Raw genomic sequence first — 25,860 nt, 5'->3', positions numbered from 1 at the left:
AAAACTTAACAAATTTTAGAGAGGGTGCATAGGAGATTTACCTACCTGGATTAGAGAACACATGTTATGAGGATAGTTTGATCGAGCTGGGGCTTTTCTCTTTGGAGCAGAGGATGAGAGGTGGCTTGTTAGAGATGATAAGAGGCTTTGATAGAGTGGAGAGCCACAGACTTTCTTTCCAAGGTGGAAATTGCGAATCCAAGGGGGATTAATTGTAAGGTGATTGGAGGAAAGTTTAGGGAGGATGTCAGAGGTTTTTTTACACAAAGAATGATGGGTGTGTTGAACACCCTGCTGGGGAGATGATAGAGGTAGATACAGTACGGGCATTTAAGAAACTCTTAGATAGCCACATGGATGTAGGAGGGAAGGGTTGGAGTGATCTTAGAATAGGTTAAAAGGTTGGCACAACATTGTGGGCTGAAGGGCCTGTATTGTGCTGTAAGGTTGTAATGTTCTATAATGTTCCAAGTTTATCCTCACCAGCATTGTGTGCACCATGACCTCTTGACTTTTATAGTTAATGCCTCTAATTGCTTACAATAGTCTAACCAAAGTGCCATCAAACTAGAGTTTACAGTTACAAGATAAGTTTTGCCTTCTTAGCATAATTGCCAAAAACACGGTGTCCAGTGTAAAGATAAAAGAGAACTATTCTTGAGGAGAGAGATAAGACAATCTGGCAGAAAAGGTGGTAAAGCAAATCCAAAGGCTGCTATCAAAAATAACCTATACAGGTTGAGTACCCCTTATCTGAAATTCCAAAATCCTCTGAAATCTAAAATTTTTTTAGTGCTGATATATATTCCACAAGGTACTGGGAAGGTTCCCAGGTTCCGAGAAGTGACCTCAGAATGTAATGAACAGAATTTAATGAAAAATATTTAAAAATTGCATAAAGCGAAAAATGAAGATCTCGAATGTGTATTGAAAGAATGCATTCGTCAGTGTCGCAGTAAACATATGTCGCTTAATGGTTTGCTGATCATAAAACAGGCAAAGATCTATCTATAGGTATCACATTATATTGATACACATATTCCAAAGTCCAAAATCTGAAACTCTTCCAGCTCCAAGCATTTCAGCTAAGAGTTGCTCAACCTGTATTTCTAAACACGTTTAAAGATGGCCAACAAAAGTAATTTGTACAGCAAAATGGGGCAGCTCACAAAAGCTGGCCAAGGTCAACATTAAGCCTTTTTTATAACTAATAGGTCAGCAGGTTATTAAACAATTAGGTTATGACATACGGGTTAGGGTTAGTAAGTTGTGGGCATCCAATGTTGATGCCAGAAGCATGGTAACACTTGCGGGCTGCCCCCAGCACATATTCGACCATGTTGGTTGTTGATGTAACCAATACATTTCAGCATATGTTTCAAGGTAAGTGTAACAAATAAATCTTTAGATAGACAAAATATTATGCAAAGAATGGAGAGATATGGATCACACAAAGGTAGAAGAGATTTAGTTTCATTTGGTTTCATGTTCAGTACGGAACTTGTGGGCTGAGTGGTCTGTACTGCTCCATATGCTCTATGAACAGGTGCTTGCCCATTTAGAGCTTTTACTAGTTGAATATTGAGAGGCTATTGGATAAGAGTTGAGCTCCACTAAAAGGACCAGTAGATATATTTGGGCCAGATGGCCTCTTTCTGAGTCATGTATGCAATAATCAAATGGTAGCAGGTAAAAGTGGCTTCTACCTACACTGACCAGGACCGGAGGACTTTCCCTTTAGAACAGAGATGAGCAGGAATTCCTTTAGCCAAATGATGGTGAATCTGTGGAATTCATTGCCACGGATGACTGTGAAAGCCAAGTCATTGGGTATATTTACAGCAGAGTTTGATAGGTTCTTGATTAAGTAAGGATATTAATGAGCCGAATGTTCTAATTCTGCTTCTATGTTTTATAGACTTATGGTAATGTGTGTTCTCGAAGGTTACTACAGGCACTGTGAATGTGCCAAGGTATTAATGTTTCTCTTCCCAGCATTTCCATGTCCCCAGGAGCAGGAGGGAGATGACTTCACCGCAGAGTTGTCCAAATACTTAAATGGTCCAGTCACAGCAGTGTCACCGTTCGCCTGCTTGTCCGGTCACACCGACCATGACCTGCTCAAGTGTTGCGATGTAGATCAAGTAAGTTACCAGCAACCGTGGGCAATGGGGTGCTTTACTGTTGCTGTCTTGTTTTGTTCTGTTGTTTTTGCTGCTGGTGTTGTTGACATGCTAAAGCACTGTGCAAGTTTTATGCACATATATATAGCTATGAATTTTGCACAGTACTGTGGTAATTTTATGCATTGCACTATACTGCCACCACAGAGAAAAACAAATTTCATGACGTATGTGAGTAATGATAAAACTGATTCTGATATGGGTCTCCTTTGCGGATTGAGAGTGGGAAGGTGGCAGGGAGAGGAGAAACATGGTTGGGAAAAGGGGAAGGGAGAGGGGACTTCTTCTCTGATCTGTCTCACACTCCTCCCATGGCCGACAGGCCAACCCCTATTGACATTAATGGATCTGGGGTTGAGAGGATGAACAGCTTTAAGTTCCTCGGCATAAACATTACCGAGGATCTTGTGTGGTCTGTACATACTGGCTGTACGGTGAAAAAGACACAACAGAGCCTCTTTCACCTCAGACGGTTGAAGAAGTTTGGTGTGGGCCCCCAAATCCTAAGAACTTTCTACAGGGGCACAATTGAGAGCATCCTGACAGTCTGCATCACTGCCAGGTAGGGGAACTGTACTTCCCTCAATTGCGGGGCTCTGCAGAGAGTGGTGTGGACTGTAGATGTGAATTTCCCATGATTCAGGACATTTACAGAGGCAGGTGTGTAAAAAGGGCCCGAAGGATCATTGGGGACCCGAGTCAACCCAACCACAAACCGTTCCAGCTGCTACCATCCAGAAAGCGGTACCACAGCATCAAAGCCAGGACCAACAGGCTCTGGGACAGCTTCTTCCACCAGGCCATCAGACTGATTAATTCATGCTGACACAACTGTATTTCTATGTCATATTGTTGTACATATTGTTTATTGCAACTTACTATAAATTCTGGGCACGTGGCCAAGTGGTTAAGGCATTCGACTATCGACCTGAAGGTCGTGAGTTTGAGCCCCAGCCGAGGGAACGTGTTGTGTCCTTGAGCAAGGCACTTAATCACACATTGCTCTGCGACGATACTGGTGCCAAGCTGTATGGGTCCTAATGCCCTTCCCTTGGACAACACTGGTGTCGTGGAGAGGAGAGAACTGCAGTGTGGGCAACTGCTGGTCTTCCATACAACCTTGCCCAGGCCTGCACCCTGGAGAGTGAAGACTTTCTAGGCGCAGATCCATGGTCTCGCAAGACTAACAGGTGCCTTTTAAACTATAAATTGCACATTGCACAGCTAGACGGAGATGTAGCATAAAGAGTTTTACTCCTTGTGTAAGTGAAGGATGTAAGTAATAGTCAATTCAATTCAATTCAATTCCACCCTCGCTATTCCCAACATCTTTTGCTCCCGCCAGATTTACATACTTGCTATCCGCTCCATGTTGACAAGTACTGTAAGTATTTTGGTGCTAGAATGTGTATGGCAACACCCACTGGCTGCCCCCAGCATATCCTTGGGTTGTGTTGGTTGTTAACACAAACACCACACTTCACTACCTTGATGAACATATGATAAATAATTCTAAACGGGGCTTGATTTACTTTTATTGTTTAGATCTTCTTTGTTGTTTCGTTGAGCATTTTGGACGTGCTGTGTTGGTGCCAGAAGCATGGCCCCTAGCACACTCTTGGGTGTGTTGTTTGTTAACACAAGCAATGCATTTCACTGTATGCTTTGATGTACATGTGATAAATAAATCTGAATCTGATTTACTGGTTTAGAGCCACAATAGACTCAACTTGGCTGTGAGAATCCATAAGGTGACACATAATTCGAGGATTTCAAGCATCACAACTAGTAGGGCTGACATCTCACAGTGTGAGAGACTTGGGTTCAGTTCTGACCTCAGGTACTGTCTGTGTGGAGTTTGCATGTCCTCCCTATGGCTATAGGAATTTCCAGTCTGGTGCTCTGATTTCCCCCCACATTCCTAGGGAGTGCTGGTTGGAAGGTTAATTGGGTCCTAGCATGTAGGTGATTGTCAGATTCTGGGGAGTATTGAGAATGTGGGGATATCAAAATGTGTAGAATCTGAATCAGGCTTACATCACCGGCATGTGTCATGAAATACGTTGTTTTTTGGCACCAGTACATTGAAATACATCATTCTAAAAGCTATAGATTACAATCAGAAATATATTGCATATATAGAAAAATTAAATTGAGTAATTAGTGCAAAAAGAGTAAAAATAAGAAATAAAAGTAGTGAGGTAGCATACATGGGTTCATTGTCTATTCAGAAAACGGATGGCAGAGGGGAAGAAGCTGTTCCTAAAACGTTATGTGTCTTCAGGCTCCTGTACCCCCCTCCTCAATGACTGCAATGAGAAGAGGGCATGTTCTTGGTGATGGGAGTCCTTAATGGTGGATGCTGCCTTTTTTTGGCACCGCCTTTTGAAGGTGTCCTCAAGAACAGGGAGATTAGTGCCCAGGATGTGAGTTTACAACTTTCTGCAGCTTTTTCTGATCCTGTGCAGTGGCCCCTCCAGACCAGACAATGATGCAACCAGTTAGGATGCTCTCTGCAATATATCTGTATGAATTTGATGACATAACAAGTCTTCTCAAACTTGTAATGAAATATAGCTTCTTTGTAATTGTATCACTATGTTGGGCCAAGGATAGATCTTCAGAGGTGTTGACACTCAGATCTGGATGGTGGGGGTCCTTGATGATGGATGCTTCTTTCATCCATCAAGAACCCCCCACCATCCAGATCTGAAGATCTATCCTCCAAGGGAACCTGTGACTGGGGGAGAGTAATGATATCGTCAATTCCTCAGAACTAATCCTAAATTATTTATGATGAGAAATTTCTATTGGAAATGAGTTTATCAGAATCAGGTTTATTAACACTGATGTATCTCATGAAATACTGAAAGGTCTGGATAGAGTGAATGTGAAGAGGATATTTCCAACCATGGGGGAGTCTAGGATCAGAGGGCATAGCCTCAGACTACAAGGATGCTTCTTTAGAGAAGAGATGAGGAGGAGTTTCTTTAGCCAGAGTAGTGAATCTGTGGAATTCATTGCCACAGATGGCTGTGGATGCCAAGTCACTGGGTATATTAAAGCAGGGATTGATAGGTTCTTGATTAGTAAGGGCGTCGAAGGTTACGAGGAGAAGGCAGGAGAAAGGGGGGGGGAGAGGGGTAATAAATTAGTCATGATGGAATGCTGGAGCAGACCTGATGGGCTGAATGGTCTAATTCAGATCCTTTGGCTTATGGTCTCATAGAAATTTGTTGTTTAGCAACAGCAGTACAGTGCAACACATAAAAATCCTAATAATTTACAATATAAATAATATATATTAAAAATAAATAGTGTTAAAAGAGGGCAAAATAGTGAAGTAGTGTTCGTGGACCATCCAGAAATTTGATGGTGGAGGGAAGATGTTGTTCCAAAAATGTTGAATGTGAGCTTTTGGGCTCCTGTACCTCCTCATCAATAGCATAATGAGAAGAGGTCATGTTCTGTATGGTAAGGGCTCTTCGTGATTGTTTTTCTGAGGCATTGACTTTTGAAGAAGTCGTCAATGGTGGGGTGGCTAGTGCCTGTGACGGAGCTGGCTGAGAAAGAGATCAAAGATGCTGTTGTACAACTAAAGCATGGATATACATCTTATTTTCAGATTATCTTCCGCACACTTGGAATTCAAAGCAGCAACACTCCCATTCTGCCTTTGAAGCACTACGACACACAGGGAAGACGTATGCCACTTAATGCCTATGCCCTCGACTTCTACAAACATGGCAGCTTAGCTGCTTTGACCAACGACAACGGGTGAGAAGCCATTCTCTCATATGTGATTATGTTCTTGTGTAAGCAGTTCATCTTCAGGCTGAGTCCATCATCACCTTCCAGGCTCAGATTTCATGTGATGGTTAGGCCACTGGATTGGCAGCCAGAGTTTCGAACCATCATTTTCGAGACTTGAGTTCAAATCCTGCCATGGTAACAATTTAAATTCTAGTAGCTGAATTAATCTGGGATTTCAAAAAAAAATTATTCCTCTATGAGCAGCAACATTGTCATAAAACTGCACCAGAGACCAGAGCTCAATCCTGACCTCCAATACTGTCCATGTGGAGTTTGCCTGTTCTCTCTGTGACCATAAGACCATAACATAGGAGCAGAATTAGGCCATTTAGCCCATCAAGTCTGCTGCACCATTCCATCATGGTTGATCTTGAATCTCACTCAACCCCACACAGCTGCCTTCTCAACATATCCTTTGATGCCCTGACTGATCAGGAAACAATCAACTTCCGCCTTAAATATATACACATGGACTTGGCCTCCATTACAGTCTGTGGCAGAGCATTGCAAATATTTACTATTCTCCGGCTAAAAAAGTTCCTCCTCACCTCTGTTCAAAAGTGTCGTCCCTCAATTTTGAGGCTGTGCCCTCTAGTTCTGGATACCATAGGAAACATCCTCTCCACATCCACCCTATCTGGTCCTTACAATATTCAGTAGGTTTCAATGAGGCTGTGCCCTCCAGTTCTAAATACCCCAGCATAGGAAACATCCTTTCCACATCCATCCTATCTTGTCCTTTCAACATTCGGTAGGTTTCAATGAAATCCCCTCGCATTGTTCTAAATTCCAGTGAGTACTGGTCTGAAGCTGCCATAAACTCCTCATATATTAACCTTTTCGTTCCCAGAAGCATCCCTGTGAACAACCTCTGGACTCTCTTCAATGACAACACATCCTTTCTGAGATATGTGCCCAAAACTGCTGACAGTACTCCAAGTGCGGCTGACTACTGTCTTATAAAGTCTTAGCATTATCTCCTTGCTTTTATATTCTTTTTCCCTTGAAATAAATGCCAACATTACATTTGCCTTCTTTACCACAGACTCAATCTATAAATTAACCTTTTGGGAGTCTTGCACCATGGGAGAGGATTTGATTATGTTTGATGTCTGAAGCTCTTACCTGGCCTGGTTTAAATGTAACTCCAGACCCGGCAAGCTAGTTGTCTCTTTTACTTATTTAGCGATACAGCATGGACCAGGCTCTTCCAGACCAACGAGCCACTCTGCCCGGTGACACAGCTACTTAACCCCAGCCTAATCACAGGACAATTTACAATGACCAACTAACCTTATAACCAGTACATCTGTGAACTGTGGGAGGAATCCAAAGCACCCAAGGATACCCGCGTGGTCACGGGAGAATGTACAGACTTCTTACACAGGAACTGAACTCTGATCTTCAACACCCCAAGCTGTAATAATGTCATGCTAACCACTACTTTACTGTGGTGACCCTCTTAATAGCCTCCTCCTATCAGTTATAAATAATATTTACCAGTGATGGCCACATCCACTTAGGAAATAAACAAAGTTTTGTGTGCCTGCTTCATGGAACACCCTTGAGGAAAACACACACGATACCCTCCAACAGGTCCTGATGAAGGCTCTTGGCCTGGACCATTGCCTGCTATTTCCTTCCGTAGACGTTGCTCAACCTTCTGAGCTCCTCCATCATCTTGCGTATGTTACTCAAGAGTTCCGACATCTGCGGAAATTCTTGTATCTTCATGGAACATAGTTGTTCGGACCCCAAATATGAGCCTATCTACTTTCAGTCCTCATTTGGACATTCCAACGCTAGCTCAAGGAACATCTCCTCATCTTCTGATGTACACCCATCACAGCTTTCCTGATTCCACATAAAGTACGATGACCAAGGCAGAGTGGCACCACTAGGAGGCCCACAGCCTCCCCGTGGCCGAAATCCAGGTTCAAACCCGACCTCGGTTTCTGTCTGTGTGGAGTTTGCACAGTCTCCATATGACCCGGTGGGATCCCCTCACTCAAGGGCACCGGTTTCCTTCCACATCCCAAAGACAAAGCAGTACACCTTATCCTCATTATATGCAGGGGATACGTTCCTTGCAGTGGACGCATATGTGAATACTTAGTCAAATGGAGAAAATAGGGATGCGTTCCAGAGGGCTTCCTAAATATGTTTTATCTGTAATTTATTCACATTTTTATACCAATACGACACAAAACCAGTACTACAAGACAACATTGGTATTATATTTAATCAATTTAAGGTGATATTCAATGTAATAAATCATAGAAAGTTAACATCCGAGGGTGTACAGTACTCACCAACAGTGGCAGGTGTGTTCACTCTGGGAGATGAGTGGTTGTTGTGGTGTTGGGCAGCTTGACATGGATAAGGTGGATGGTTGTGGTCGTCAGGATCATATCAAGCACAGCAAGGGGTGAAAGAAGACTCTCAGAACTCTTAGAACTGCCGGCAGCAGGAGATGACAAGGGTTTGAAGAAAGTGGTGAGGGTTGTTTGCTTGACAGCATTTTGTTTTTCAGCATAAATTTGCTTGTAGGGAAGAAGGGTTGACGGCAGGGAACAACTGAAATGCTGACTCCGTTTTAAATTTGGGCCCATGCCCATCGCCATTTGTGCCAAGTGTTCTGACTTCCACCATTCCTTCACTGTTGGTAAACTCCCAGGATTTTCAAAATCGTCTGTTGCTTGCAGCATCTGAGAGATAGTTTGCCGTAAAAAAAAAACGCCTTGAATGTGGATCACACTGTGGGAAACCATGTATATATGTTGTAACTGGGTTACCTGTCTGGACACACACCTCTGCTGACTGCCCCTGTGGCTCCTCCCACAGAGTCCTGTATAAAGGTGTTCGCCTTGCCCCTTCCCCTCAGTCCGGGGGCAGACACTCACTGTGGAGGTCGTATTGTACAGCGAATAAAAGCCGTTCAGTATTTTACCAAACCTCAGTCTTTTGGAGTAATTGAAGGTGCTTCACACACCTTGGTCGAGTGGTTGAATCAGCGATGTTGTGTTAGGCGGCAGGAAACGCACTGTTATGTTAGGATGAATGCTGTCCAAATGTTTAGGATAGGCTGGCGCATCGTCAAGCAACAAAAGAACTTTAAAGGCAAGATTCTGTTCCCGGCAGAAGCGTCCCAGAGCTGTGTTACCTTTCAGCTGATGCCACGCTGTTTATAATTGTTAAAGCGGTTCTCTGCCGCTCGGCTGACGGCCCAGGACATGGCATCGGACGCTTAGGAGGCATAGTTAAATATTTCAAGCGCAAAATCACTGCACCGTAGGTAAAACCAGCAGAAGTTTAAGATCGCGCATCCACACCTTGCCAAAACCAATGCGAGAGTGGCGGGAGCGAGACCGTGAGGCGCGCGCACCTGACTTGTATTGGCGGGAACGCGGTGCTTCTCGTCCCGACGGTGAGACCGTGAGGCGCGCGCACCTGACCTGTATTGGCGGGAACGCGGTGCTTCTCGTCCCGACGGTGAGACCGTGAGGCGCGCGCACCTGACTTGTATTGGCGGGAACGCGGTGCTTCTCGTCCCGACGGTGAGACCGTGAGGCGCGCGCACCTGACCTGTATTGGCGGGAACGCGGTGCTTCTCGTCCCGACGGTGAGACCGTGAGGCGCGCGCACCTGACCTGTATTGGCGGGAACGCGGTGCTTCTCGTCCCGACGGTGAGACCGTGAGGCGCGCGCACCTGACCTGTATTGGCGGGAACGCGGTGCTTCTCGTCCCGACGGTGAGACCGTGAGGCGCGCGCACCTGACCTGTATTGGCGGGAACGCGGTGCTTCTCGTCCCGACGGTGAGACCGTGAGGCGCGCGCACCTGACCTGTATTGGCGGGAACGCGGTGCTCCTTTTGGACACATATAAGGAGACGTTGGTAGAAATAGGTTTCTCGCATAACTATGAATCCGCATTGTCTGAAGACGCATATAACGAGGATAGGGTGCCATTGGTAACTGTAACTTGCTCCTAGTGAGTGATAGAATCTGGGGTAGTTGAAGAGAATAGTTGGGGGGTGGGGAGGGAAGAATAAGAAAATAGGATTTACATAGGAGTTGTGTAAAAGGCTGGTTGGTGGTCAGTGCAGACTCTCTGATTCCAGATCATCACCGTCCAATATGGGGTGGGTGCTACAGCACAGGAACGGAATAAACTGCAGGGAGTTGTAAACATAGTCAGCTCCATCATGGGCACTAGCCTCCGTACTATCCAGGACATCTTCAAGGAGTGATGCCTGAAAAATACAGTGTGTGTCATTAAAGACCCCCATCACGTCATATACCGGTGATATTAAATCTGATTCTGATAATAATTCTGCTGCTCCTATTTAGCTGAAACATTGACTATCCATTTCTCTTCACAGATACAGGTACAGAAGCCTGAAGGGACACATTCAATGGTTCAGGAACTGCTTCTTCCTCTCTGCCATCCGACGTCTGAATAGACATAGAGGGTTCAAGGGTTCAATGTCCATTCAGAAATCGGGTGGCAGAGGGGAAGAAGCTGTGTCTGAATCATTGAATGTGTGCCTTCTGGCTTCTTATTAAGCCTGATTCTGATCCACAGTTCTCCCAGTATTTAACTTTTTGCCCCAGGTTCCGGCACGTGCAGTCTCTTGTGTCTCATCTGAGTGTCCTATTTTTTCTCACTGCATAGCTTATCTACATGTTCACTGTCTGCTGGAATTTCATACAATGTTGCAGGGCCTGAACAAAAGATAACAATTGATATGCTGATGGTAAATTCATGCCCTACTTGTTCTTGACCCTGCAGCATAAATCGAGGAGATGCGTTCAATCTGATCAAAGATTTCTCAATGGTAATTGCTGCAATCAGGTGAGAGAAGATTTTTTTTCTCTATTACCACTGCTTGATCTTTCATTTTAATTCATTTTGTTCAATTGTTGATCTGATATTATTTATTTATTGAGATGCAGTGTGGAACAGGCCCTTCTAGCCCTTCGAGCCACACTGCCCAGCGAACCGCATCTATAGAAAGGGTGCAGAGGAGATTTAGGATGTGGAAACTATAGCAGTGTGCAGAGGAGATTTAGGATGTGGAAACTATAGCAGTGTGCAGAGGAGATTTAGGATATGGAAACTATAGCAGTGTGCAGAGGAGATTTAGGATGTGGATAATTTGGAGAGAGAGCAGAGATTTACAAGGATATTTCCTGGATTGGGAAGCATGCCTTATGAGAATGGGTTGAGTGAACTCGTCCCTTTTTCCTTGGAACGACGGAGGATGAGAGGTGACCTGATAGAGGTGTACAAGATGATGAGAGGCATTGATCGTGTGGATAGACAGAGGCTTTTTCCCAGGGCTGATATGGCTAACATGAGAGGGCAGAGTATTAAGGTGCTTGGAAGTAGGTACAGAGGAGATGTCAGGGGTAAGGTCTTATGCAGAGAGTGATGTGTGCATGGAATGGGCTGCCGACAATGGTGTTAGAGGCGGATAAGATAGGGTCTTTTAAGAGACTCCTGGATAGGTATATGGAGCTTAGAAAAATAGAGGGCTATGGTAACCCTAGGTAATTTCTAAAGTAAGTACATGTTTGACACAGCATTGTGGGCTGAAGGGCCTGTATTGTGCTGTAATTTTTTCCATGTTTCTATGTTTCTAACCCTAGCCTGATCATGGGACAATTTACAATGACCATAAGATATGGGAGCAAAATTAGGCCATTTGGCCTGTCAAGTCTGCTCAACCATTTCATTGTGGCTGATTGATTTCCCTCTCAGCCCCAATTTCCTGCCTTCTCCCCGTATCCCTTCTGCCCTGACCAGTCAAGAATCTATGAACCTCTGCCATAAATATAGATAAAGACTTGGCCTTCACACCTGCCAGTGGCAAAGAATTCCACAGATTTGCCACTCTGTGGCAAAAGAAATTCCTCCTCATCTCTGTTCTAGAAGACACTCCTCTATTTTGAAGCTGTGAATTCTGGTTTTAGACTCTCCCACCATAGGAAACATCCTCTCCAGATCCACTTTATCAAGGCCTTTCACCATTCAATAGGTTTCAATGAGGTCACCCCTCATTCTTCTGAATTCTAGGGAATACAGGCCCAGAGTTATCAGACGCTCTTCATATGACAAGCCATTCAATCCTGGAATCATTTTCATGAGCCTCCTTTGAACCTTCTCCAATTTCAGCACATCCTTTCTAAGATAAGGGGCCCAAACCTGCTCACAATACTCCAAGTGAGGCCACACCGGTGCTTTATAAAGTTTCAACATTACATCCTTACGTTTATATCTATTCCTCTTGAAATGAATGCCAACATTGCATTTGCCTTCCTCACCACAGACTCAACTTGCAAATTTACCTTTATGGGAATCCTGCACAAAGACTCCCAGGTCCCTTTGCACGTCAATTGTTGTATTTTCTCTCCATTTGGAAAATAGTCGGCCCCTTTATTTCTTCTACCAAAGTGCATGAGCATACGCTTCCTGAAACTGTATTTAATCTGCCATTTCTTTGCCCATTCTCCTAATTTTTTTAGTCCTTTAGTAGCCTCTCTACTTCCTCAAAACTACCTGCCCCTCTACCTATCTTCATATCATCTGCAATCTTTGTAACAAAGTCATCAATTCTATCATCCAAATCATTGACATATAACGTAAAAAAGATCAGTCCCAACACAGACTCCTGTGGAATACCACTAGTCCAGCAGCCAGCCAGAAAAGGCTCCTTTTATTCCCACTCTTTGCTTCCTGCCATTCAGCCACTGCTTAGTCCATGCTAGAATCTTTCCTGTAATACCATGGTCTTATAGCTTAAGCAGCCTCATGTATGACACCTTGTCAAAGGCCTTCTGAAAATCCAAGTACACAACGTCAACCAATTCTCCTTTGTCTATTCTGCTTGTTATTTCTTCAAAGAATTCCAACCAACTTGTCAGGGAAGGTTTTCTCATATTACGATCACTTGTCCCCAAAACTCTCTAATCAATTCTGGTTCATTGCGTAACACGCAATCCAGGATAGCTGATCCTCCAGTGGGCTCAACCACGAGCTGCTCTAAAAAGCCATGTCACAGGATCTCTAGAAACCCCCCCTGCTGTAATCCAGCACCAAAGGGATTTTCCAGATCTACCTGCACATTGAAGTCCCCCGTGACTATTGTAACATTGCCCTTTTGGCATGCATTTTCTATCTCCCACTGTAATTTGTAGGCCACATGCTTACTACTGTTTGGAGAGGGGGGTCTGTATACAACTTCCATCAGGGTCTTTTTACCTTTACAGCTCCATAGTTCTATCCACAATGATTCAACACTTTCTGACCCTATGTCACCTCTTCCTAATGATTTGATTTCATTTTTTGCCAACAGGGCAACACTGCTCCCTCTGCCTTCCTGCCTGTCCTTTTGATATAATGTGTATCCTTGGACATTAAACTCCCAGCTATAATCATTCAGCCATGATTCAGTGATGCCTACAACATATATGTGCCAACCTGCAACTGTGCTGCAAGTTCATCTACCTTATTCTGTATACTGTGCACATTCAGATACAACACCTTCAGTCCTGTATTCATCCTTTTTGATTTTGACTGCCTTTTATGTTGCAACTCATCCGGTTGACTGCAATTTTGCCCTATAGACAGCCTCTCCGAACTACACATTGCCTCTGTTTGTAAACCAGCTGCCTTATTTTCAGCACTATCATTCTCCTTTCCTATGATACTTCTTGCATTGAACTATATGCAGCTGAGGACACTAGTCGCACCATGCTCAACCTTTCGATTCCTAACTTTGTCTGAGATTTTACTGACATTTGCCTCCACAACCTCTCCACTAACTGTTCTGGTACTCTGGTTCCCATCCTCCTACAACTCAAGTTTAAACCCCACTGTGAAGCATTAACAAACCTTCCTGCTAGGGTACTGGTCCTCCTCCATTTCAGGTGCAAACTGTCCCTTCAGTACAGGTCTCCCATTCCCTGGAAGAGAGCCCAATGATCCAAAAATCTCATGCCCTCCCTCCTTCACCATCTCCTTAGCCATGTATTGAACTGTATAATCTTCCTAGTTCTCACTAACACATGGTATGGGTAGCAGTCCAAAGATCACAACCCTGGAGGTCCTGCCCTTTAACCTAGCACCAAACTCCCTGAACTCCCTATTCAGAACCTTGTCACTTGTCCTAACCATGTCATTAGTACCTACGTGGCCAACGACTTCTGGCTGTTCACCCTCCCACTTAAGAATGCTGAGGACTCATAGAACATAACATAGAATAGTACAGCACAGTACAGGCCCTTCGGCCCATAATGTTGTGCCGACCCTCAAACCCTGCCTCCCATATAAGCCCCCAACTTAAATTCCTCCATATACCTGTCCAGTAGTCTCTTAAACTTCACTAGTGTATCTGCCTCCACCACTGACTCAGGCAGTGCATTCTACACACCAACCACTCTCTGAGTAAAAAACCTTCCTCTAATATCCCCCTTGAACTTCCCACCCCTTACCTTAAAGCCATGTCCTCTTGTATTGAGCAGTGGTGCCCTGGGGAAGAGGTGCTGACTATCCACTCTATCTATTCCTTTTATTATCTTGTACACCTCTATCATGTCTCCTCTCATCCTGCTTCTCTCCAAAGAGTAAAGCCCTAGCTCCCTTAATCTCTGATCATATTGCATACTCTCTAAACCAGGCAGCATCCTGGTAAATCTCCTCTGTACCCTTTCCAATGCTTCCAGATCCTTCCTGTAGTGAGGCGACCAGAACTGGACATAGTACTCCAAGTGTGGCCTAACCAGAGTTTTATAGAGCTGCATCATTACATCGCGACTCTTAAACTCTATCCCTCGACTTATGAAAGCAATCTGAGATATTCCGGATCCTAGCACCCAGGGAGGTAACATATCCTCCAGAAATCTCGTTCTCGCCCACAGAACCTCCTGTCCATTCCCCTATCTAACAAATCCTTTATCACCACAGGGTACCTCTCCTCTCCCCTTCCCTTCTGAGTCACAGAGGCAGACTCAGTGCCATAGACCCAACCACTGATTTCCTCTGTTGGGTCATCCCTCCCAACAGTATCCAAAATTATGTACCTGTTGTTGAAGGGAATGGCCACAGGGGTACTCTGCACTGGCTCCTTAACCCCTTTCCCTTTCCTGACAGTCACACAGGTTTCTGTGTCCTGCACCTTGGGTGTAACTATCTCTCTATATGTCCTATCTATCACCCCTTCAGCCTCCTGAATGATCTGGAGTTCATCCAGTTCCAGCTCCAACTCCATAACACAGTTTGTTAGAAGCTGCAGCTGGATGCACTTCTCGCAGTTGTAATTGTCAGGGACACTGGAGGTCTTCCTGCCTTCCCAAATCCCGCAAGAGGAGCATTCAACTGTCCTGCTGGACATCTCTACTTCCCTAGCTGATCAGATATAAGATTTCATAAAACCTGTGTGAATGAGTGTGTGCCTACAAAGACTTGCTGTACATTCCCAAAGCAAACGCCGTGGATGAACCAGGAGGTACATTGTCTGCTGAAGGCTAGATCTGTGGCATTCAAGGCTGGCGGCTCAGGTCTGTACCAGAAAACCAAATATGACTTGCAGGGGGCTATTTCAAGGGCAAAGAGATAATTTCGAACAAGGTTGGAGGTGTCATCAGATGTACGACAACTCTGGCAGGGTTTGCAAGACTTCCTACATAGCGAAACCCAAGAACATGAATGACAACGATGCTTCACTACCAGATGAACTCAAAGCCTTCTGTGCCCGCTTTGAAAGGGAGGATATAACTACAGCTGTGAAGATCCCTGCTGCACCTGGTGACCCTGTGATCTCTGTCTTGGAGGCCAGTGTTAGGCTGTCTTTATGGAGGGTGAACCCTCGCAAGACAGAAGGCCCTAACAGAGTACCTGGTAAGGCTCTGAAAACTTGTGCAAACCAACTGGCGGGTGTATTCAAGGACATTTTCAATCTCTTACTGCTATGGGTGGAAGGTCCCATTTGCTTCAAAAAGGCAACAATTATACCAGTGCCTAAGAAGAATAGTGTGAGATGACTTACTGAATATTGCCCACTAGCACTCACATCTACAGAGATGAAATGCTTTGAGAGGTTGGTCATGACTAGACTGAACTGATGCCTCAGTAAGGACCTGGACCCACTGCAATTTGCCTACCGCCACAATAGGTCAATGGCAGATGAAATCTCAATGGCTCTTCACACAGTTTTAGACCACCTGGACAACATAAACACCTCTGTCGGGATGCTGTTCTTCAACTATAGCTCAGCATTTAACACCATCATTCCCTCAATTCTGATTGATAAGTTACAGAACCTAGGCATCTGTACCTCCCTCCACAAGTGGATCCTCGATCCTAACTGCAAGACCACAATCTGTGCGGATTGGTGATAATATCTCCTTCTCGCTGATGATCAGCACTGGTGCACCTCAGAGGTGTGTGCTTATCCCACTGTTCTACTCTCTCTATACCAATGTCTTTGTGGCTGGGCATAGCTCAAATACCATCTATAAATTTGCTGATGATAAAACCATTGTTGGTAAAGTCTCAGATGGAGACAAGAGGGCGTACAGGAGTGAGATATACCAACTATTGGAGTGGTGTCACAGCAGCAACCTGGCACTTAACATCAGTAAGACCAAAGAGCTGATTGTGTACTTCAGGAAGGGTAAGATGAAGGACACATAATAATCCTCGTTGAGGGATTAGAAATGGAAAGAGTGAGCAGTTTCAAGTTCCTGGGTGTCAAGATCTCTGAGGACCTAACCTGGTCCCAACATATCAATGCAATTATAAAGAATGCAAGACAATGACTATACTTCATTAGGAGTTTGAAGAGATTTGGTATGTCAATAAGAATACTCAAAAACTTCTATAGATGTAGCGTGGAGAGCATTCTGACAGGCTACATCACTGTCTGGTATGGGCGTCTACTGCACAGGACCGAAAGAAGCTGTAGAGGGCTTTAAGTTTAGTCAGCTCTATCTTCAGTACTAGCCTACAAAGTAACAGGACATTTTCAAGGAGTGGTGTCACAGGAAGGCAGAATCCATTATTAAAGACTCCCAGCACCCAAGGCATGCCCTTTTCTCATTGTTACCATGAGGTAGGAGGTACAGAAGCCTAAAGGCACACACTCAGCGATCCAGGAACAGCTTCTTTCCCTCTACCATCCGATCTCTAAATGGACTTTGAACCCATGAGCACTACAGTACCTCACTTTTTCAATATATATTCTGTTGCACGATTTTTAATCTCCAATATACATATACTGTAATTTATTTATTTTTCTTCTATATTATGTATTGCATTGAACTGCTGTTGCTAAGTTAACAAATTTCACGACACATGCTAGTGATAATAAACCTGATTCTGAGAAGAGAAGGAAAAATCTTGAGCTTTTCTTTCATTTGCTTTCTCTGAGAGAAGCCTCCCTTTGCTGAAGCATCGAAGATCTAAAGCCTTAAGGTCACCACTCTGACTCTGTCCACTCAGATGACAGACATTGCGATCGCCCCTGTCTTCCTTTAGTTTGCTCTTTCTAATCAATCCCAAACGCTGAATGGTCACTGGTCAAAGTGGCCCATTCTTGCCTTTTCTCGATGGTCAATGGTACTGTAAAGAGTCGTGCTAACTGCTACTCTACTATGCCACCCCATGTTAATCTATTCAGAGGACGCAGCCACAGATGGCAGAGACGGCTGTGAAAGCCAAGACATTGGGTATATTTAAAATGGAAGTTGATAGGTTCTTGATTATTAAGGGCGTCAAAGTTATGGGGAGAAGGCAGAAGAATGGGGTTGAGAGGAAGAATTAATCAGCCTTGATTGAATGATAGAGCAGACTCGATGGGGCAAAGAGTATTATTCTGCTCCTATGTCTTATTGTCCAAATAGGAAATTGGGAAGGTGCAGATTTTTTGAGCAGGTGTATGAACAGGAATGGTGAGAGTAATCTGTTCTATCTATTGAGTTAGGATTATCGTCAATCTATACCTCAACCCATGACCCAGGAGGCCAGTCGGCCCATTGAATACTTAGCTTCTAGAACAGCAATTCCATTAGTCCAATCACCCCTTCTCACTATCCAATTATATCCTCTCAGTGGAAAAAGCCTGCTTGCGTTCACCTTATCTCAAAATTTTGTATACCTCCATCACATCTCTCTTCTCCTGTAACGCAGCAGGCCAGGCAGCATCTCTTGGAAGAGGTACAGTCGACGTTTCAGGCCGAGACCCTTCGTCAGGACTAACTGAAGGAAAAGTTAGTAAGAGATTTGAAAGTGGGAGGGGGAGGGGAGATCCAAAATGATAGGAGAAGACAGAAGGGGGAGGGATGGAGCCAAGAGCTGGACAGGTGATAGGCAAAGGGAATATGAGAGAATCATGGGACAGGAGGTCTGGCAAGAAAGACAAGGCGGGGGGAAAACCCAGAGGATGGGCAAGGGGTATAGTCAGAGGGACAGAGGGAGAAAAAGGAGAGAGAGAGAGAAAGAATGTGTGTATAAAAATAAATAACGGATGGCCCTCAGGATGAGGCTTTTCATTCCAGGACAAGGGAGATGTCCTCCTTTTTTAAAGAAAGGGGCTTCCCTTCCTCCACCATCAACCCTGCTCTCAAACGCATCTCCCCCATTTCACGCACATCTGCTCTCACTCCATCCTCCCGCCACCCCACTAGGGATAGGGTTTCCCTGGTCCTCGCCTACCACCCCACCAGCCTCCGGGTCCAACATATTATTCTCCGTAACTTCCGCCACCTCCAACGGGATCCAGCCACTAAGTACATCTTTCCCTCCCCCCCCCCACTTTCCGCAGGGATCGCTCCCTACGCGACTCCCTTGTCCATTCGTCACCCCCATTCCTCCCCACTGATTTCCCTCCTGGCACTTATCCTTGTAAGTGGAATAAGTGCTACACATGCCCTTACACTTCCTCCCTTACCACCATTCAGGGCCCCAGACAGGCCTTCCAGGTGAGGCGACACTTCACCTGTGAGTCGGCTGGGGTGATATACTGCGTCCGGTGCTCCCGATGTGGCCTTCTATATATTGGCGAGACCCGACGCAGACCGGGAGACTGCTTTGCTGAACACCTACGCTCTGTCCGCCAGAGAAAGCAGGATCTCCCAGTGGCCACACATTTTAATTCCACATCCCATTCCCATTCTGACATGTCTATCCATGGCCTCCTCTACTGTAAAGATGAAGCCGCACTCAGGTTGGAGGAACAACACCTTGTATTCCGTCCAGGTAGCCTCCAACCTGATGGCATGAACATTGACTTCTCTAACGTCTGCTAATGCCCCACCTCCCCCTCATACCCCACCCGTTATTTATTTTTATACACACATTCTTTCTCTCTCTCTCTCCTTTTTTTCCCTCTGTCCCTCTGACTCTACCCCTTGCCCATCCTTTGGGTTCTCCCCGCCTTGTCTTTCTCCCATGATCCTCTAGTATCCCCTTTGCCTATCACTCGTCCAGCTCTTGGCTTCATCCCTCCCCCTCCTGTCTTCTCCTATCATTTTGGATCTCCCCCTCCCCCTCCCACTTTCAAATCTCTTACTAACTCTTCCTTCAGTTAGTCCTGATGAAGGGTCTCGGCCTGAAACGTCGACTATACCTCTCCCTAGAGATACTGCCTGGCCTGCTGCGTTCACCAGCAACTTTGATGTATGTTGCTTGAATTTGCAGCATCTGCAGAATTCCTGTTGTTTCTCTTCTCCTGTGTTCCAGGTAATAAAATAGGGTTAGGACGTATACTGTAAAATAAATTAGTCAGGCACCAAGGAACATTAATGAACAGAGAGACCGAAGGGTCCAAGTCCATTGTTCCCTGAAAGTGGCTACACAGGTTGATAGGGTAATGAAGAAGGCATATGACATGCTTGCTTTCATAGGTCAAAGCATTTAATATACGAGTTGGGATTTTATCTTGGGCCAGTACAGTAGTGTAGTGGTTAGTGTAAGCTGGTGTGGAAACACCAATGTGCTTGAACAGAAAGTGCAGCAAAAAGTAGTGGATACACCCAGTCTGTCACAGGTAAAGCCCTCCCCGTCACTGAGCACGCCTACACAGAGCATTGTTGCAGGAAAGCTGCATCCATCATCAGGCACCCTCACCTCCCAAGTCATGCTCTCTTCTTACTGCTACCATCAGGAAGGAGATACAGGAGCTTCTGGGCCTGCACCACCAGGTTCAGGAACAATTATTACCCCTCAGCCAGCAGGCACTTGAACCAGAGGGGATAACTTCACTTGCCCCATCACTGAAATGTTCCCACAGACTCCAGACTCACTTTCAAGGACTCTTCATCTCATGTTCTCAATGTTTATTGTTTATTTATTTATTTACTTACTTTTCATTATTTCTTTTTCTTTCTTTTTGTATTTGCACAGTTTGTTGTTGTTTGCACATTGGTTGAATGCCCTATTGGTGCAGTCTTTCATTGATTCTATTATGATGATTGGATTTATTGAGTATGCCCACAAGAAAATGAAATTGGGGTTTTGTATGGTGACATATATGTACTTTGATAATAGATTTACTTTGACCTTTATTACAGCATTAGCAGTCAGTGCTTGGGGTTCGATTCCTACTGCTGTCTGTAAGGAGTCTGTACATTGTACCTCTGATTGTGCGAGTTTACTCCAGGAGCTCCAGTACCCCCGCCCTCCACATTCCAAAGACATACTCTTTAAGGTTTGTGAGTTATGGGCATGCTATGTTGGCGCTGGAAGCATGACAACACTTGCGGACTGCCCTCACGCACATCTCAGACTGCGTTGGTCGTTGATTCAAATGAATCATCTCACTGTAACTTTCAATGTGCACATGACAACTAAAGCTAATCTTTAGGAAACTTTGGTTCAGTCACATGGAGTATGGGCAATCCCTGAGTTACAGTTGTTCAAGTACAGCAATTCGGCCTTAAAGAATTCATAACTCACTACCCAAAAATGTGAGATAAGGGAATAAAATTCATTCTGTCAGAAGTTGTGTGGAAAAACAAGTTAATAAATCAACACAAAATGTATTTCCCTTTCCTGTTCTGTCGATCTCTATTTCTCCATACTTGTATTGCCCTGAGACTGATGTAGACTCATTGGAGTGCAATGCCTCCTTCTACACTCAGTGGCCACTTTATTAGGTACACCTGCTTGTTGATGCAAATATGGAATCTACCAATCATGTGGCAGCAACTCAATGAATAAAAGCATGCAGGCATGGTGAAGAGGTTCAGCTGTTGTTCAGACCAAGCATCAGAATGGGGAAAAAAATGTTATCTAAGTGACTTTGACTGCAGAATGATTGTTGGGTAATCAGTTCTGAATGTTATTTGCTTACTTTTATCGTTTGCATGATTTGTTTTTGCACATTGGGTGTTTGACGGCCTTTTTAATGGGTTCTATTGGGTTTCTTTGTTTTGTGGCTGCCTGTAAGAAGACAAATCTCAAAGTTGTATGGAGTATATATACTTTGATAATAAATGTACTTTGGTGCCAGACAGGATGGTTTGAGTATCTCAGACAGTGCTATGTTCCTGGGATTTTCATGCAGAACAGTCTCTAGAGTTCTCAGAGAATGGTGAGATAAATAAAAAAAATCCAGTTCTGTGAGCAAAAATGCCTTGTTAATAAGAAAAGTCAGAAGAGAATGGCTAGATCTGTTCAAGCTGACAGGAAGGCGACCGTAATTCAAATAATGCAGAAGAGAGAGCATACAAAGAAGCCAGAGCTAGTGGGAAGACAGAGGATTGGGGAGCTTTTAAAAACTTGCAGAAAGAAACTAAGAGGGTCATTTGGGAGGAAAAGATGAATTATGAGAGGAAGCTGGCGACTAATATCAAGAAGATACTAAAAACTTTTTTAGTACATAAGGGGTCAAAGAGAGCCGAGGGTAGATATAGAACCGATACAAAATGATGCTAGAGATATTGTAATGAGAGATGTAGAGATGACAGAGGAATTGAATGCATAATTTGCATCAGGCTTCACAGTGGAAGACGTCTGCAGTATACTGGACATTCAAGCGTGTCGGGGAAGTGAAGTAGATGAAGTGAAAATTACGACTGAGAAGGTGCTCAGGAAGCTTAATGGTCTGAGGGTGGATAAATCTCCTGGACCTGATGGAATACACCTTTGGGTTCTGATGGAAGTAGCTGGAGAGATTGCAGTGCCATTACCGATGATCTTTCAAGAATCGATAGGTTCTGGCATTGCACCAGATGACTGGAAAATTGCAAATGTTACTCCGCTATTTAAGAAGGGTGGGAGGCAGCAGAAAGGAAACTATAGACCTGTTAGCCTGATATCAGTGGTTGGGAAGTTGTTGGAGTCGATTGGTTAGGATGAGATTACGGATTACCTGGAGGCACATGACAAGATAGGCCACAACCAGCCTGGTTTCCTGAAAGGAAAATCCTGCCTGACTAACCTACTGCAATTCTTTGAGGAAATTACAAGCAGGGTAGACAAAGGAGAAGTAGTAGATGTGATGTACTTGGATTTTCAGAAGGCCTTTGACAAGGTGCCACACATGAGGCTGCTTAGCAAGATAAGAACCAATGGAATTACAGGGAAGTTACTAGCATGGGTGGAGCATTGGCTGATCGGCAGAAAACAGAGGGTGGGAATAAAGGGATCCCATTCCGGCTGGCTGCCGATTACTAGTGTAGTTCCACAGGGGTCGATGTTGGGACTGCTGCTTTTTACGATGTATGTCAATGACTTGGACTATGGTATTAATGGATTTGTGTCTAAATTTACCGATGATACAAAGATAGGAGGAGGAGCGGGTAGTGTTGAGAAAACAGAGAGCCTGCAGAGAGACTTAGATAGTTTAGGGGAATGGGCAAAGAAGTGGCAAATGAAATACAATGTTGGAAAGTGTATGGTCATGCACTTTGGTGGAAGAAATAAACAGGCAGACTATTATTTAGATGGGGAGAGAATTCAAAATGCAGAGATGCAAAGGGACTCAGGAGTCCTTGTGCAAGATGCTCTAAAGGTTAGCCTCCAGGTTGAGTCAGTTGTGAAGAAGGAGAATGCAATGTTGGCATTAATTTCTAGAGGTATAGAATATAAGAGCAGGTATGTGATGTTGAGGCTCTATAAGGCACTCGTGAGACCACACTTGGAGTATTGTGTGCAGTTTGGGGCTCCTTATTTTAGAAAGGATATACTGACATTGGAGAGAGTTCAGAGAAGATTCACAAGAATAATTCCAGGAATGAAAGGGTTTCTGTGTAAGGAACGCCTGGCAGCTCTTGGGTTGTATTCCCTGGAGTTTAGGAGAATGGGGGGGCGGAATCTCATAGAAATATTCCGAATGTTAAAAGGCCTGAACAGATTAGATATGGCAAAGTTATTTCCCATGGTAGGGGAGTCTAGGACAAGAGGGCATGACTTCAGGATTGAAGGACGTCTTTTCAGAGAAATTAGTTTAATCAGAAGGTGGTAAATCTGTGCAATTTGTTGCCATGAGCGGCTGTGGAGGCCAAGTCATTGGGTCTATTTAAGGCAGAGATAGATAGGTTCTTGATTAGCCAGGGCATCAAAAGGTATGGGGTGAAAGCAGGGGAGTGGGGATGAGTGGAAGAATTGGATCAGCCCATGATTGAGTGACGGAGCAGACCTGATGGGCCAAATGGCCTACTTCTGCTCCTATATCTTGTGGTCTTATGGCCACGCTTTACAACAGTGGTGTGCAGAAGAGCATCTGTGAGTGCACAGCGCATTGAATCTTGAAGTGAATGGGCTACAGCAGCAGGAGACCATGAACATGCACTCAGTAGCTGCTTTAATAGGTAGAGGAAGGACTGAGTGTGTTTTCTGTACTTGCACTGTGAAGCTCTTTGTCCGTAAGAATATTGCTCTCAGAACTGCTGTAGACTCAGTGGACTCCAATGCTTCCTTCCATGTCAGCAGTACTAAGTGATTCAATCATTAATCTCCAACAATGGCTTTTGTTTTTACAGCACGTCTCTAGCGGATATGTGCGACAGGGATGACGACCCTGTTGTATTAGCTTTTCAGCAGCTCAACGAGGATTACCATGCTAAGCTTTTCAAAGTTTACAGCTAATGCACTGAAGATTCCAACACTGTCATCATTGAATGTGGTATAGGAAGGCATGGGGACATTTCTGAGCTATGATAAGATCCTGTCTGGTGGGAAAAGGAAACATTTCAAAGACATCAAAATCAGCCTGAAGAAATCCAACACTACATCCAAACTCATTGACCTCAGTAGATACACCCGGAGGAAATCTGTTGAAGAGGGATCTGCGCTACGTGAGAGCGATCTCGAGAGACTGAACAACCAAAAGACCCAATCACCGAACACAGCCACCACTTACTCTTGCCCACACTGCACCAGAATATGTGGAACCTGGATTGACCTCTCCAGCCGCCTGAGGACACAGCAATAGAAAACTCCTCAGCAGAACCCCATACTCAACTTGAGTGAGCAGTCCATTGCTAAAATCCTTAGCTGTTCCGGGAACTCGGGTCTATGGACTCAATTTGGTTTGGAATGCTGTAGCTTGCTTCTATTGTTTACATGATTTGTGTATAATTTATCTTCCTTTGCACATTGGGTGTTAATATTTTTTTAATTAAGTTCTTTCGAGTTTCTTGCTTTGCAGCTGTCTGTAAGCAAACAAATCTCAGGGTTGTATAATTTATACACTCTTTGACATTAAGTGTACTTTGAATCCTAACTGCCTCTTCCCTTCAATGCCAAACAGATAATAATATGTTGCAAAAATTACACATTGATAGATAGACAGACAGATGTCATATTTTTCCCAGGGTTTAAGTGTCTGATAGCAGAAGACATGAGTTTAAAATGAAGGGGGTGATTTCAAAGGGGATATAAGGGCCAAGTTTTTCACTTAGATGGTGGTGGGACCTGGAATGTGCTGTCTGGCTTGGTAGTAGAGGCAGATACATGAGAGGCTTTCAAGAGACATTCAGATAGACACATGAATGAGAGAAAACTGGAAGGATAATGGCCATTATTAGTCCACTGTCTGTTTAGTTGGCCATTTGACTACTAATTTAATTGATTTGGCACTTTGTGGGCCGTAGAGTCTTCTCCTGTGCTCTACTGTTTGAAGTTCTATGATTGCTTCTGTCTTGGGGGATATTTATTATCAATATATTGGAATAAAGTTGTATTAATTCACCTACACCTTCAGGAAGAAACCATTCAGCCCAGTAGGCCAACTTCTCGAGCCCATCTATCCAGTCGGCGGCACAAAGGACAGCAGTTAGCATAATGCTATTACTGCGTCAGCGATCATCGATCAGCATTCGGAGTTCAATTCTGTGCCGCCTGTACCCTATGACCATAGGACTTTCTTCCGGGCTCTCTGGTTTTCTCACACGTTTCTCCCATGTGTACGGCTTAGGGTTAAGTTGCAGACATGCTACATTGGCGCTGGGAATGTGGCAACACTGGAGGGCTGGCCACTACAATGATTGCAATTTGGATTTGACTAAAACGACACATTTCGCTCTATGTTTTGATGTACGTACATGTGTGAAATAACATTAATCTTTTAAAATTCTTTTGAATGAAGTCAAAATCAAGTTTATAGACGTGTGTACGAGTCCATGTATGCAGAAGGTGCAATAAAAACTTACTTACAGAGCCATCACAGGTACATGACAGGCCTATGGACTTTTTCAGTCTTATGGTTTTTAAATTCTGTGTTTTTGCCCATTCGTTCTCGTGGTTTTCTGTTTGTACGGAGCGAATTGGGGCTCAATGTCCTTATTTCATTTTTGTTAGTTTTCTTGTGCATGGGAGGGGGATTTGGGGGCTGAGGTTCTTGCTGTGTTCCATACGTG

The 25,860-nt window shown here is 44.3% G+C and overlaps 1 protein-coding gene across 3 annotated transcripts in view; it reads left to right on the top strand.

Moving 5' to 3' along the window:
• The window catches only part of LOC140197548 (probable ATP-dependent RNA helicase DDX60), a 171,740-nt gene extending 146,105 nt beyond the window's left edge, over positions 1–25,635 (top strand). For 2 of the 3 annotated variants that reach the window (XM_072257624.1, XM_072257622.1), the window contains 4 exons: positions 1,996–2,144; positions 5,809–5,960; positions 10,790–10,852; positions 23,983–25,635. In XM_072257624.1, the coding sequence (XP_072113725.1) occupies positions 1,996–2,144; positions 5,809–5,960; positions 10,790–10,852; positions 23,983–24,088 (470 nt within the window). In that variant the 3' untranslated portion in view covers positions 24,089–25,635. The remainder of the gene's footprint in view (positions 1–1,995; positions 2,145–5,808; positions 5,961–10,789; positions 10,853–23,982) is intronic. The other variant, XM_072257623.1, reaches the window with a different exon arrangement.
• Positions 25,636–25,860: the final 225 nt, after the last annotated feature.

This window comes from Mobula birostris, chromosome 5 (genome assembly GCF_030028105.1).
Source record: "Mobula birostris isolate sMobBir1 chromosome 5, sMobBir1.hap1, whole genome shotgun sequence".
NCBI classification, from domain to species: Eukaryota; Metazoa; Chordata; class Chondrichthyes; order Myliobatiformes; family Myliobatidae; genus Mobula; species Mobula birostris.
This window is presented reverse-complemented; position numbering and strand designations above follow the sequence as displayed.